The sequence below is a fragment of the Vanessa tameamea genome, chromosome 7, assembly GCF_037043105.1.
Source record: "Vanessa tameamea isolate UH-Manoa-2023 chromosome 7, ilVanTame1 primary haplotype, whole genome shotgun sequence".
In the NCBI taxonomy this organism is placed as follows: Eukaryota; Metazoa; Arthropoda; class Insecta; order Lepidoptera; family Nymphalidae; genus Vanessa; species Vanessa tameamea.
The window spans coordinates 6,253,997-6,269,623 of NC_087315.1; the positions used below are offsets into that span (position 1 = coordinate 6,253,997).

The window sequence follows — 15,627 nt, forward strand, 5'->3', positions numbered from 1 at the left end:
ATTTGGGTTTGGATAAAATTATGATTTATTAGGTTTTTATGGCGAGTGTTTTTGGTGCTGTTGGTTAAACGGGGGTCATACCTACCCATCGCCCTACCTGGCTAGGCTAATGTCATCATCACATGTAGTATGACTTATAATATATTAAATATTATTCGTTACTAATTGGTACACCTATTTTAATCAACAATATGGTAAATTATAATAATTTTTGAAATTTATTCAACTATGTAAGTATTTAAATTTTTTGAATAAAAAGAAATATTATTTCGCACCCGATTCGTTTGGAAGTAAAGTCAAAATGTATAGAGGTAGTACAGTCTATGGTTTTGTGACTGTAACTTATGTTTATTGCCCCATCAATTTTCGTCCCCTATAAAAATTAAAAATCATTATTAACGGTGTACGTTATTTGGCTTTATGTCTCCAGTTCTCTCTATCAGATAAACTAATGATACATTAATTTCAGTCTTAGTTCATTGAAGTGCTTGAGCAAGTAATAGCAAAGCAATATTAACAAGTACCTACTACTTTTAAATTGCAATAATATTAAAAGATTATTGCTAAATAATCGAATGTCATAAGCGTGGGATCGTCAACGTTGTGTAAGTGAGTTTCGAGACCTTTATCGTTATGATATTATTACTTTATCTGAAACGCCAATTAATTGCACTTCAACACGTTTTATTCATTTAACAATATGCGCTTGTGTCAAACCTATTTATTTAGGGTTGCAGACTTGCAGTGTAAATCATTTATAAGGATTCGGCAGTTTGACTGCCGGCCGCCTGTTTGATAACCTTGTAAACGCTTTTGTTGATGGGTTGTTTCCATGCCGTAACACGGATGATAAAAGCGCATAAATACTTAATGCTATTAATATTTGCGCTTAATAAAAATCCATTAGTCGGTGGTTACGACACCTGCGATTTAAAATAGAGTGGCCCTATTTTACTTTGCCTCATATGTAGGTACTTATTATTATAAAATAGAATCAGTTCGAGATAATATTACTGTATTATAGTAATATGGAAGCTTGTCGTGACTACTCAACTAAAGGCTTATATTTCGATGAAGTAACTATGCAAATAGAGTGTATGGTACCTCAAGCAATCTTAGTACGCTCCAAATGTCACACCTATCATTTCACTGAATAGCAATACTTAAGCAAACGCCACTAAGACTGGTATCGATATCACTTCACTATCGAGTCTTACACAAGAACAATTTATTATTAAAGTGAATTTTACTCTTTGTCAAGTTTTGCTCATTGAATATAAAATTCTATATCTTGATGATTTGTGTAAAGGTATGAAACATTTATATACGAGGAAGGCGGAGATGTCAGAAACTTAGATCTAACCGAGGTCAACTGGTTCGAGTGACGCAACTCCTTAGATGAGTTTATTTTAACAATAAGTTACCTTCGGAGTTTTAACTTAATTTAAATTTTATTCGCAAAAAATATATGATTAACGTTAGTTGAAAAGACAGATATTTTGAACGTATTATTTTACGCCTTTGTCTTTGAATAATCGGATTGCGAACTACGACACGATACTGAATCAATATTTAAATCACAAATATTAGCTTGCTTTAACTATAATAGCAGTAACTTATGAAGTATCGTTATTATGTTATAAATATATGTATAGCGGTACACATTCCAGTAGAAATCATATCTAGCCACAGCACCTCCTATATATGAAATGTTTACTTTTGCTCCCCGGATCCGTTTACTCGTCTCACCGGTTATCGACCTAACTTGAGAGTAAAACCAGATAAAGCGTGCTGTGGTTCATGGTTATCGTCATAACAAACTAGATGAGCAATAATTAATAAAGCCTCGAACATAATGTCTTCGAATATGCCTTAATGCTTGAATATATCTCGACATATAAGTAAACATATTTTGAAGCATGATATAGTCTTTAAATTACCTAAGGTTATGTAAAAGTCTTAAATAGTTAATTTCTCTGGGATTTGATTATGTATCAAGCTGGTTTATAAAATTTAAATTGAATCATTTTACGGTCTTAATTTTTATTTCGATTAAGTGTTTGTATAATATTTTATGAATTGTGATTAAAAAAAAATCATTACGGTAGAGGTTCCCGCTTAACCACTTTCTATCGTCATCATGGGAAAACAGCATTCGAATGTTCACCCGTGTTTACGTCTAGATGAGAACTTTCTCTATGTCCACGGTGATAATTTACTGACTTCGTAGTCGATAAAACAAGCATAAGTATGTTCCATTGTTCACGCCTCCTATATTCAGCGTCATGCTATAAACATTTATTAAAATGTAAAAGTAAGCGTTAGTATTAGAAATTAATCAAAGTTATTATGAATGTTATGATAAAAATGAAAACAAGCTGACGAGAACTGTTCCTACCAGTTTTTGTATCATAATTGTAAGACGTGGTCTACCTCTGACAAAACTTGCAAAAAAATTAGGTGCCATGTTTCTTTTAATAAAATACGGCACGCATTAAATTAACTTGCCTAAAATCCAGTATTCTAATAAATATCCATTATCATATTTATGAACTTGTTCTTTCTGTTTCTACCGATGTCTTTATTGCAAAATAGTTGCAAGAGGTTTATTATTTTCTAAAAGAAACAAAAAATCGTGCCTGACACATTTAAAAAAAAATCTAATTAGGTTTTTATTACAGTATTCTGGTTGTGATATTTTCTGGAAACAAAAACATGCTGGAATTTAAAAAATAAACTCGTTACAATAAAATAAAAATTAACCAAAGGATGTCTGTTGAGATTTATTATTGAAAAAGAAAATAAATATATCTTATCCTATATGTAGATATTAGATTTCCCAACGAATAAAAAATTAAAAGATTTTTAATATTCATGTCCATCGCAATCTCATATACAATAAATAAATAAAGGGTATTTAGAAATATACATAATGCACACGTCTGAGTTGATCGTTTAGTAGTTTCACAACATTTACAGTGTGCATAGAATTATAATCTTTATTGTCATAAAAATAAAAACTAGAGATGTATCGTCAGGTCACGAGTAAACATATTAAAAGTTGTTTATCAACACTTCAATGGATTCAATGTCAAGGTTGTAAGACTGACAACAGTTGGTAGATTTGCTTGTTCGACTAGGTATGTGGAAACTAAACGTGGAAGAATAATTTAATACCTAAAAGTTTAAACAAATACAAATTGGTAAAAAAAAAAATACTACAAAACCATTGTATATTATAAAGATATTTTTGAATAATTATTCCTTAAAGTAATAAACAAACATAGCAAGTTTATTTTATTTTTCGAAATCTAACTCTGAAATTAAAAGTATTTGGGTGGCCATTCATCATGTATTCTACCGCTAAGCAATACTCAGTATTGTTGTGTTCCGGTTTGAAGGGTGAGGGAGCCAGTGTAACTACAGGCACAAGGCACATAACATCTTAGTACCCAAGGTTGGTGGCGCATTGGTTACGTAAGAAATTATTAAAATTTCATACGGCGCCAATGTATTACTTGTCTAAGTAGTGACCACTTACCATCAGGCGGCGGATTTTCATGTCCGCCTACCGATGCATAAAATAATTGTGTCGCAAGTAGTTTCAATTGCAATGTGTAAATACTATTATTTGAAGTGATGAATAAAAATAATTTAGTAGGTTCCCTGTGGACATAATCTCTATAATTATTTATTTATTTGTTGTTTTGTTCTGTAAATGGTATGGAATTTTTTAATATCCTGGTCTTACAATCAGTGTCATTAAGGCCTAATTATTTTGTCGGTCAGAGTTTTACAGCGCTGTGGTTACCCAACACGATTGATCAATATGCGCAGGCGCCACTTGAGTGTACCTACTGCCTGTAATGGGAGCAAGTATTCGCTATATTTAGCCATTCATATTGGTAACAACATATTTATATAAGGTTTTAAACATGTACACATAGCCGTATTAATTTCTTTCTCGTCCTTTCATTTACAGTTGTATTTAAACATATTATGTACGTGAACCCGTATTTATTATGGAAAATATCCATATAAATTGAGGAGGAAATAGGAAATTCCTTGCTGTGGGACATAGCCTTCAGTTAACTTAATGAAAAATTTACTTTGTATGATATTTTCGTTTGAATATTTTATATGTTTGCTTTAATATATTTGAAAGTAAATTTTAGACAACTTCTAAAATGTTCGATCATCCTGTTAATGTGTGGATAGCACCCATCTTCAAAAAATAAAAATACCGAAATATGTTTGTTTCTTTTATAAAATATATATTATTTTATAAAAGAAACAAACATATTTCGTGAGCGATTTACAATATGCATTAATAAACTGTATTATAATTACAAACCGATTACTTGTTCGAATTGTGGCCAAAGAGCAATCGTTATGCAATAACGCATACCGACAGAACAATTAAAAAATTATCGTTATCGGGTCATCAATTAAAAACTTTTTGTACTGGTCATTTCGAAATGAAGTAAATTATGAGCTCGTTATTAAAGAAAAAACTCGGACTTCAGAGGAAACCAAAAGATCATCTCAAATATTTTTCACCTCGTATTTGTCTCGTGATGGTGACATATACAAGAGTTTGTTCATTTTTCGATAAAAGATTTCCTCCCGAATGTTGCTAATTGTTCAAGTAACATGTGTACTTCGTAATGATGTGTTTCAAGGGTGTTAACATCTTACAAAGAGTGAATGCTCTACATTGATGAAATAAATGGTTTTTTATTACTTTTATGTATACTAGTGTAATGGAAGAAAGTAACTATTTACTTTAAGACATTGTGCTATACAAAAATATGTGTGTTTTTATATAATTCATGCCTTTTTTTCGACACCTACAGATAGTACATAATTAATTTTCAATTTTGTTCTGTATATATTTTATTATTTCATTATTGTAAATAATTTGGAAGTGAATAAAATTCAAACACTTCAAAATAAATTCTAATATAAATTAATTGTACTAATAAAATGTAGCGAAAATAGCTTATCCATAAAATTGATTTAATAGCAATATCGTTTCTTTGTGTTTGAACACCAGTTAGTAGGATTCTTGCAAAATCATGACGATAGAAATGTGTAAATCTAATGATAACATTGAGTCATTGGCGTGAGATATTTCTTTAATGCTACACGAAGTCTGCTTCTTTTTACAAGCTCTTATTTAACTTGACCTGTTGTTGTGTGTGGGGCGTGGGTTGATTCTTGTAACTGACTTTTAAACCAATTCCACACAACTGACTGAGATAACATTTTAGACCCCATTTTGATACAAGTGACAATGTAATCTAATATTGTTGATTAAATAAAAAAAATTAAAGTAAGATACTGTAATGTACACACAAAAGCTTGCAAAAGCTTTCCTTTCCTTATGGAGAAGGTTTGAAGGAGTCTGTATATTAAATTGAACTTAATTTAGTATATAAATGTAAGTTTTTTTTTATGATGATAAATTATCTCGTATGTGTATTACTATAGTCAAATATTTTAAAAGATGCCTGAACTTATGCATCTATGTCAATTGAAACTCTATATATATACTGTTTTCAAAAAATTAAAAATAGTTATATTACAAATAAATATAAGTTATTTAGATTAAAAAAATCGCATGGTAGGTCCTTGTTGGTTGTACTCATTATAAACAGTATCATTAAATCAACATGTAGCAAGTGGGTAGCTATTATATAAGTGGTTCACGTACCACATAGTGTCAAATGAAACACATGACAACTATTTGACCTATTGCTGCATAGAATTGCATTAGCTCACTAACATAGTTCAAATGAAAACAATATTATTAAATAAAAAAAATAGATTCGTGCCTTATATTATTTACGTTCCATGGTAAGATTACAAAAATTATATTTGAATGTATTATTAAAAGTAATTCCTAGAAGTGAAAGAAAAACTTCTAGCCTTATTTGTTTTACCAAATTATTTATAAGGAACGAAAGTAAAAGTTCCGTTCCGTTTGTGTTTTTTCTTCAATTATGCAATTAAAACACGATAAGCTGTAATTAGACTACACCTTATCTGTCAGAGAGAGCGGACAACGATCACACAACGATGTGACAATGGCATTCTTTTTTTTCGGTCACCGTGGACATTAGCCTGAACAATGCCACTTTATGTCCACTATTTTAATTCTTGACTTTACCGAAATTTATTCAAATTTGATCTCTATAACCATAGTATAAAGTCTATATTGCTGTTTCAGCAACATTTATAACAAATACGTGTCGATTATGCTAATTGCAGAAAGTATTTTGAAATTTTTGTCTCTTTATAAACAGTAATCAGATTACATATATTCATTTTAATGTTTTAAATATTTTGGAAGTTATTTTAGAAAATTTATGTTAATTAATGTATTTTGTCTCCTTTGCTTAAATTTCGCAATAAAAGGAAATTACTAATCTGTCTCACATAGACTTTCGCGTATTTTTATGTACTGCTCATGTGTTAAGTCTTTTGTACAAGTGCCTACTACTACTACTTCTGACCTTGTACGAGTGTAATTTAAGTTAATATAATATTCCGGAACTAAGAGTTTCTTACGCTTGTTAACATACACCGGAGTATACACCAAAAGCAATTTTTGACAACTTCAAATAAAAAAAAATATGGCATTTAGAATTGCATTGATAATAATAAAAAAGTACTTTTTAAAATATGTACCAATGCTTGATAAAATTGCGTTTTAAATTTGGAATTTTCAATAATATATTAATGGGTTTATAGTGTGTTTAGTGGGTCTGAGTGGCCAGAACACAACTGTAACCACTGAGCGTTAACTCATGGTTACAATATCAATGAATGTATTGTTGAATATATCAACTATAAATATAAATCTAAAAATCTATGCCTTTATTTTTGTGCAAATACAAAACGTTTACATTTATAGAATAAAAAAATATAGCGTATGAAACTGTCAAATAGTTTACAAACGATGCGAGTGCTGTACCCTATAAGTAGTTTTATGTCCGTGACACACATACCTACTAAGACCAATAAAAGTCTATCGTGATTCGAGTGACAAGACATAGGTGGCGTTGTACATCGATATATTAATTTAAATCGATTTTAATTTAAGTTGTTAACAATTTTACAATTATGTTTAAAAAAAAATCAATATAGCTTTTTGCGTATTTATTGTTTATTTTTTTAAATTAATTTCTAATTCAGTTCCTTGAGATTATTAAGTATTGATATTTTCAATAAAATGTTTTGCTCAGTGGATTTTAGATAAGTCATGTTCCCCGTGTCTTATATTAAATAATCCAATTTTGATAATCATTTTTCCTAGTTGTTATTAAAATAAATAATACTCATTTATAATTAATAATAACTGTTAAAAACTATTTTCAATTACACGTCATTTGGTAATTTGTTACGACGATGATGATGCATCATCATCATCATCAACTCATCACAAATGTTAAAATGTACTAACGTTATTAAACTCTTATTATTATTATTTTATGAGATTTAACTGACCTTATATAAAAATGTCGATTCGATAAATTAAATAAATTAAAATCAATTAAGTACGTAAGATCATAAGGCAAACCTAAATTATATTAACTGTGACCCTTGTAATGATTCACTTAGTCTCAATGTTTCGTGTACGTTTCTATTGCTTGCATACTAATGAATTTGAAATTGAATTATTCGAATGTGATATTAAATATATTTAAATGAATTTAATGTCATATCTGTATTTTAATGACCTACAATGTTGTGTGTTTATAATATGTTATTAAGATCATTGAGGTTTTGATAATAGGCTATCCAATTATCGTAATTAAAATTCTTGCAACAGTTTTTTAATAGTTATTATGCTATTTATAACTTTTATTCGTTAAGTGTCGGTGGTTAATCTGAGTTAAATACGGAAATTAAAGTGGTTTTTTGTCAGTCAAGAACAGTAACAAATTGGATTTATATAATACATATAAATCCTAAATATAATACATATAAAAAATATCATAACCTTGACGCTATTTGCTTAATAAAATGACATACTCAATGATATGTCTAATGAAGACTATTTAAAACCAATAATAATAATGTAAATTGTACATGTTTAAATAAAGACAATTATATATTGTAGTAATATAAGAAACTGATCTGATCAATAATTATAAAAATAAACTTTGAAGGTTTTTTATTGTTGCGCAACTTTTTTATCTATAACATTAAGGTGTCATGAATATTTACGTCGTTTAAAATATATTATATTTTATATAAACCTAACCGGTCTCACCTTATTTAAAGTCTTTACGTCTCGGAGTAGGTTTAGTCTCTTGAGATCCGACAGCTAATAAGGTTGTTTATATTCTTAAGAAGTTGCATCAACATGAGTACAAGTAAATCAAAAGATAAGAGAAGTACTAATAAAAAAGATACCGATGTGATGTGTTGGAATTGTTTTACCTCAGAAGATTTTGACAACCATTTGGAGCCTATCACTTTACCAAAGGTACGACAGGAAAACAGGGAAAAGTTGAAAGTATACGCTTTTTTAGCCTCTGAACTAAATAAACCCAAAGCAGTGTCTTTTAAGCAAAAAGTAAGTGAACATTATTCTGTAAGTAAAAAAATTGATGAAAAAATATTAAAAAAACAGGCAAATGAGCTAGAAAATTCTAGGGATGTTAAAAAATATGGTCAAAATGAAAAATCTGAAAATAAATTAGAAAGTGAAATTGTCGATAAAAATGAATCAATATTAGAACCACCTGGCAGTTTTAGTAATGATTCACATTCTTTCAGTGTAAATAAAAATCAATATGGTTTTACCGATGATTTATCTAAAGAATCTGATAAAGTATCAAAAGACATTAGCCCCGAAGCGTCGGTAAAGCTTACACCACCTTTAGTAAAAAAAGAAGCAGAACAACAATCGGTTGAATCTATCTCTGTAAAAAAGTTAAGTTTATATAGAGATATAAAGATTGGATCAAATAGCATACCACCAAAAAAACTAAAAGAAAAATGTTATATCTCCGAAAAAGAATCACACCAGATAATAGAACCATCCACCAGTGGAAAAACAAGCGATAATTCAAACTTAAAACACATTCTTGTCCGATCTCCTAAACTTTCGCCTAAAAATGTAAAAAACGATTCAATTCCAACTAAAATACCCGTATTAAAACAACATTTAAATAATAGTCCTGTTAATAAATTAATGGATGAACCTAAAAATCAATCACCCAGAAAAAGTAGCTATACTTCGGAAAAAAGTTTATTCATTGATGAAAAGTCATTATCACCCCAAAACACAAGTAAGGAAACTAAAAAAAATGTAGATGAACTTAAAAGAGATTGCAATGTAGAAAATTTAAAATCTATTTTAATATCTGATATGTCATCAAAAGGTACCAAATCACCTTTAAATCAGCCTATTGAAGACGGCAATGATAAAATTGTATATAGATTACAAATCGAAACTTCTACTCCTAAAAGCAAAGATATAGAAAATAGTTATTTGGAGTGCGAAACTAACGAAAAAACATTCCAAACTAAAGAAAACACTGTTGTAAGTTGTGATAAAACAGATAATTCCAGTTCCAACTGCTCTGAATCAGGATACGCAGGTTCTTCGACAACTGTTCAAGATTTTTCCGACGGTGAAAAATTCAATAAAATTAAAATTCTCGATACAAAAACTAAAGAATCAATTGATAAAAACCAAAAGATTATTGGTCTGGAAAACAAAAGGGCATCACTTTCTGTTTTGAATACATTTGGTAAAAAACAGTTACACATATCTTCCTCGTCTTTGTCTACGGGAAATAATGAAACAAAGAAATCATTACGATGTAGCACATTATCAATGGCTCCCCGATCAATCAGTTTTGAAGGTATATTTTAGTACATAGCAAGTTTTCACGCATGAATAATTTTAATTAAAATTAATTTGATTTTTTTTTATATGAAGTTGTTATATATTATTGTGTTAAATTTAGTCCTTTTTTCAGTAATCTTTGTTCTTGTTTTTACCTCTTTTTTAGGCATCTTCTTAAATAATTCGATTTATATTTTAAAATACCTTATAAACCTGTACCAACTTTCACATTTACATCTAGAACTAAATTGGATTGGCTTTATTCTTGTGCTATTATAATGTTACAATTTTATAATCTAAATAAAACTAGTAAGCAACCGCAACAACTAACGGCTGAAATTTATATCTACAATGCCATATTGAAATCGATCTTTTGTATGTACCAATCAATTATCGAAGGATCGATCTTCAACTACGCCCCAATTACAAAATTAAATCTTCACACCTATTAATTAAATAATATATTTGCGAACTGTTCATTCCAGTTTCACGTACAACATAATATCCTATTAATAGTAACTTTTAATTGGTAGCGTTATTATGGCAGTATTAGTTCAGTTTATTGAAGTTTGCGAGACGTATCGCCAATGTAGTACGCAACAGGAAATAATCGCAGCCAGCAGGATGCGATAAAAACGGGATTTATAATTTTACTAAATGAACAAACAGTCACATTTAGTTTCGATACGTCGTGTTCGGAGTTCATCTTATATACCACTATGGCGACTCCTAGTTCAGTACCACAGTCACGTTACCGTTCTTTTGAAAGTAGTGATGTTAGTATTAAAAATCAATCCCAACAGGCAAATGACTGTGAATTTGTTAATATTTATTCTGTAAATTCAGACGGAGATGAAAACCAATCAAAGTTATGCAGTTTTCGTGATTTTTTTTACCGGTACTGTATTTGTTGTAAGAGTAACTCAGACGAAGCTTTTATTTCGCCCATGGACGACCCGAATTCGTCTCTTGTAGGACACATCGGTCACAGATTTACTTTAAATACAGAATCATATGCTCCGGTACAACGAACAAATCCATCTGTCGTTATTACTAACGTAACGGACAATGATTCGATAAAATCAACCACTTTACTTTTACTCTCAAATGAACAAGATGCGAGTGCTATTAGTCTTTCCAAAACAGACGTAAAAAAAAATACTCCTAATGTACGAGACAGTTCAAATGATTCTGGAAATAATAGTGGAAGCAGTACTCTTAGAACTGGTGAGAAAGTGTCATTCATTCGCGAAATTATGAGTTGTCGAGATTCCTTTTTAAGATCTTTGGAGTGGTGTGATAATTCTCTGACAAGGGGAAAAAAGTATCGTTTCGTAAAACGTGACGATTGGCTTGAAAATAAAAATGACGGTACCTAGAAATCTATTTGATTTCTTGGAGCACGCATGTCTTGCATGATGCACTGTTTCAATATATAATGATTGGGTTTTTATTTTTTAAAAAGTAATCTAAATCATATATTTGAATTATCCATATGTCAAACCCAGTTCTTTATACTATCCACATGTAAATGTGGACTTCACCCTACTTCTCATTACGTTATTCATAATATTTTCTATCTTTTTTGTAAGTCTTGTCACCTTTTTATATTAATACTAGTTTAGTTATTAAGCGACAGTTTTTTTTTTATTTGCTTAATGCAGCGAATGTATCATTTGATGTATCATAATAATCTTTTAAATGTTATTCTAAAACGAAGTGTATCCATATATAAAAATGTTTTTTTTTTATTAATAAATATCTTTTATTGTTATTAATATTCAAATATTATCTATAAATAATATATTTTGAAATACTTACCTATTATACTATTCATATTATACTCCCGAAGTGTTACGATTATGATTTAAACTGGATTTCATAAGTCATTAAAACCTTTTTATTCCAGATGAAATGTACATATCAGAAGGGTTATCCCCTGGACACGCTACACTTCCAAGGCGTTCTAACTCACCGCTTCCTCATGATCGCGATATGGACAGAGACAGGTTTCCCATCAATAGAAGTGGTCTACAGGTAAGCTTAGATTATTATGTACAAATTAAAATAAACTCTTTAATAAACAGAATATATATATTGTAATGAACAATGTAAGAAAAGTTCGGAATAAGATCTAATAAATTCTTATAAAGTGTATAATTGTATTACCAAAAAGTTTATATATGAATGTGCCTAACATAAAAAAGTAAAGACACAACAATCCGAAGTTTATGCTGTACTTGGAAATTACGAAACAGAGTGGAAAGATGGATAAGTCGAATGTTTTATTGGCGCTTAAACTTAGTTTGTATAACTGTAAAGTTAGAAACAAGTATTGTTTCGGAGGCCGCGTTTGCAATTGTATTATGTTACCAGCACATTGTCATGACTCTTACAACATGGCCTGCGAAGTGCGAATAACTGGGTTTGCAAAATATTTACTACAAGTATTTAACAAAAGTTTCTCAGTGCGATCATGATTATTAGGTAGAATCGAGATCATTAATGTTTTTAATAACGTCATTTAACTCCAAGAAATGTAAATAGTTTCAATAAGTTTATTGACAAAAACATTTCTTTTTTTTATACGTAAGGTTTTTATAAAATATACATTACTTTCAATATTTTGGAATAATGTATTTCTCAATAATATACGCCTACTTTTTAATATCAAGGCAAACAGGAAATTATTGTATTTATCAATAATCAACAATTAAAATAATTAAAAAGGTAGGTTGATAAAATTAAACAATCGAAGGTTTTTAACTTTGTATTTTGTCCAATTCGATGTACCTCACCTCACTCAGAATTCAAGAACCGTCTCGATCAATTCGAATGAAGGTCTTGTCATGGGATTTCAATGTTACTTTTTGTTGCATAGGTTTACAATAAACAACTTAATTTTATTTACTTAAATGTCGCCATGGAATAACGATAGCCTTCAGTGGATGCATGTTGTGCATAAAATGATGGAAAAGCAATAGGTAGGATAGAATAGTATTATTTCATTAAGGAACACTTAAAAAAATTTAAATTTTCATGTTAAAAAAATATCACGATTACGTGCCTCAGCTCCGGAAAGTAGTTTATGACTTGTTTTTTATCACCGAATATAATAATCTAATTTATATATTATAATGATTAATGTTCGAAAAAGGTTCTAAGTTAATAAGAGAGACCTAATATATATTCTAATGCATTGGATATTTTTCTGAATCATTTTTCAAAAGCCTTAAAGTACAATAAGTATGTTGACATACCGTAATGTCTATTTACTTTATAACATGGAGGCTAAATAAAGTTCTTACTCAACATAGTATGTGGTCCGCCGACCCACTGCATTGCATAATAGACACATATTGATTTAAAAAGTATCGTACCTATGTAACAAAGAATTTCCGTTTAAATTCCTTTACTATTTTAACATATTATACAATTATACATAAAGTAATTTTTGTTATATTATAATGTATTTAGATAATAGTATAAAATGTAATCCGTACTAATATTATAAATGCGAAAGTAACTCTGTCTGTCTGTCTGTCTCGCTTTCACGTCAAAACTACTGGACCGATTTAAATGAAATTTGGTACACAAATAGTCTAGAGCCTGAGAAAGGACATGGGCTACTTTTTGTGGTGTGTCTTAGTGCTGTGAGGGGTTGAAAGGTTGTAAGTTGTTGAAAGTATTGTCATTTTTAGGACTAGAAGCATAAAACTTATATTTTAGTCTGTATAGATATAAACTAACATATCATGACACCCGAATTTTGGAAATTCTACCCCTAAATGGGTGTAATAGGGGTTTAACGTTTGTATGGAAGTCCGTAATTTTTTAAGTTAGAAGCATGAAATTTAATTTTTTGGCTACCGATTAATAATGAGTTGATTCGCATTTAAGCGTTTTTGGATATTTTACGCATAAGGAGGAAAATTGGGTTAACATTCCATATACAGGTTAGTCTGGAAGTCTGTAATTTTTCAAGTTAGAAGCATGAAACTTTATTTTTGGGCTACCGATTAAAAATGAGTTGATTCGCATTTAAGCGTTTCTGAATATTCTACCCTAAGGGCTGAAATACACACCAATGAGTTATACAAAGAGGTCTTAAATTTACGTAATATTTTAAATTAATTTATAAATATATTCATATTTTACGCGAGCGAAGCCGCGGGTAACAGCTAGTACAGAATATAATATATGGACTGTAAACTGTAGTCCAAAAACGAGTAAAAGAATAATACAACTGGTAGGTATGAGTTGGTAGCACGCTCGTACGTTATCGTGTACGCAAAACGAAGGCCAAATATAAAGTCACAACAAACTGTCTGATAAACATTTTAACAGCATGAAAACAGTTTTTAAACATATGCAGACAGACCAAATTAAGAGAAATATAATACCTACCTACGAGAGGATTATGATAATCCGAAATGGTCGTTATTTTATATATCTTTATTTTAATAATGCAGTATATTTTATTTCAACGTTTTTATAAAACTTATAAAAACGAATCGATTCTGTTCAAGAGCAACTCAGAGATTAAATTGGTATATAATTATATTTTGTTGTTGACTTAAGGTCATTTAAAAATAGAAGTCAATTTAATTAGAATAAATTGAAAACATTTGAATAATAAATACATTATGAACGAAGAATTGTATGTTCTCAACATCTCACGTATTATTATGCATATTTTAAAATAAATTAAATTAAATAAATTCTCAAACGTCAGTCAGTAGGAATTTATATAAAAACAGCTTTTATAAAATAATATTTTTTTTAAATAAAATTATATAGAATATTATTATTTGTAAGTGAAATACCTTTATATATAATGTAAGTATATATGTGAGCCAAGACATATTATTAATTTCCAGTTCCAAACACGTTCAAATGATCGGCTATAGGTATTTAGAACGAAACATTTAAGTATAACATACAATTAATACTAAATATAGACACAGGAATTAATCGAAAATAACAACTAATATAAACTAAAAATAATAATATTTATTATTTTTTAGATAAAATTATTAATAATTATGTTGTTTCTAACCAATTGCAATTAATTACTCAAATATAAATTTTATCTGATTGTGTGTTAAGTAGCATTAGCAAAGTGAAGGCAATAAATACATTTTATAGAATTATTAGGTATACCTACTTAATTACAATTTGAAACAATATATTACAACACGAATCTGTTACACATCACACGTGAATCTCAATCGATGATGAAGGTTCAAAAAAAGAACATAAGGAAACCTGCTGGTATCAGATTTAAATTTACCACGTGTACACCAAACCGCTTTGGAACAGCATCGTGTAATAAACCTTCTCCTCAAAAGGAGAGGAGCTGGTACTTACTTTACTCGATGTTAAAAGTAATCCAAACGGTATACAACAGAACTTAAATATATCAAATTTCGAATGCCATTACCTTAGTTTATTTGAGAGTGCGTGTGTACGAACATATGCAAACATGACTGTGATGTTGTCATTGTTACACGTATCTGACGTATCATGTGGCAGGAGATAATAAGCGTAAACAAAAACAATCGAGTCTTGTGTACGCTTGCGACACAATGTACAAAGGGCTCAACGGTCTGTTTTTACACAACTATTAATTTGTGTGAATAATCCTTATACACGATCTGTAACTGTTCGACGTTCAACTCCTTTCAAATGACTAATCGTTGTTAGCATGATACGCTTCAAACGTGCGGAATAAAGTAAATACTATTAATTATTTTAGA

At 29.6% G+C, this 15,627-nt stretch overlaps 1 protein-coding gene across 3 annotated transcripts in view; it reads left to right on the top strand.

Annotated features, from left to right (window-relative positions):
• LOC113401344 (uncharacterized) overlaps positions 1-15,627 on the top strand; it is a 59,199-nt gene that overhangs the window by 38,976 nt on the left and 4,596 nt on the right. For all 3 annotated transcript variants that reach the window (XM_026641217.2, XM_026641215.2, XM_026641218.2), the window contains one exon: positions 11,778-11,905. In XM_026641217.2, the coding sequence (XP_026497002.2) occupies positions 11,778-11,905 (128 nt within the window). The remainder of the gene's footprint in view (positions 1-11,777; positions 11,906-15,627) is intronic.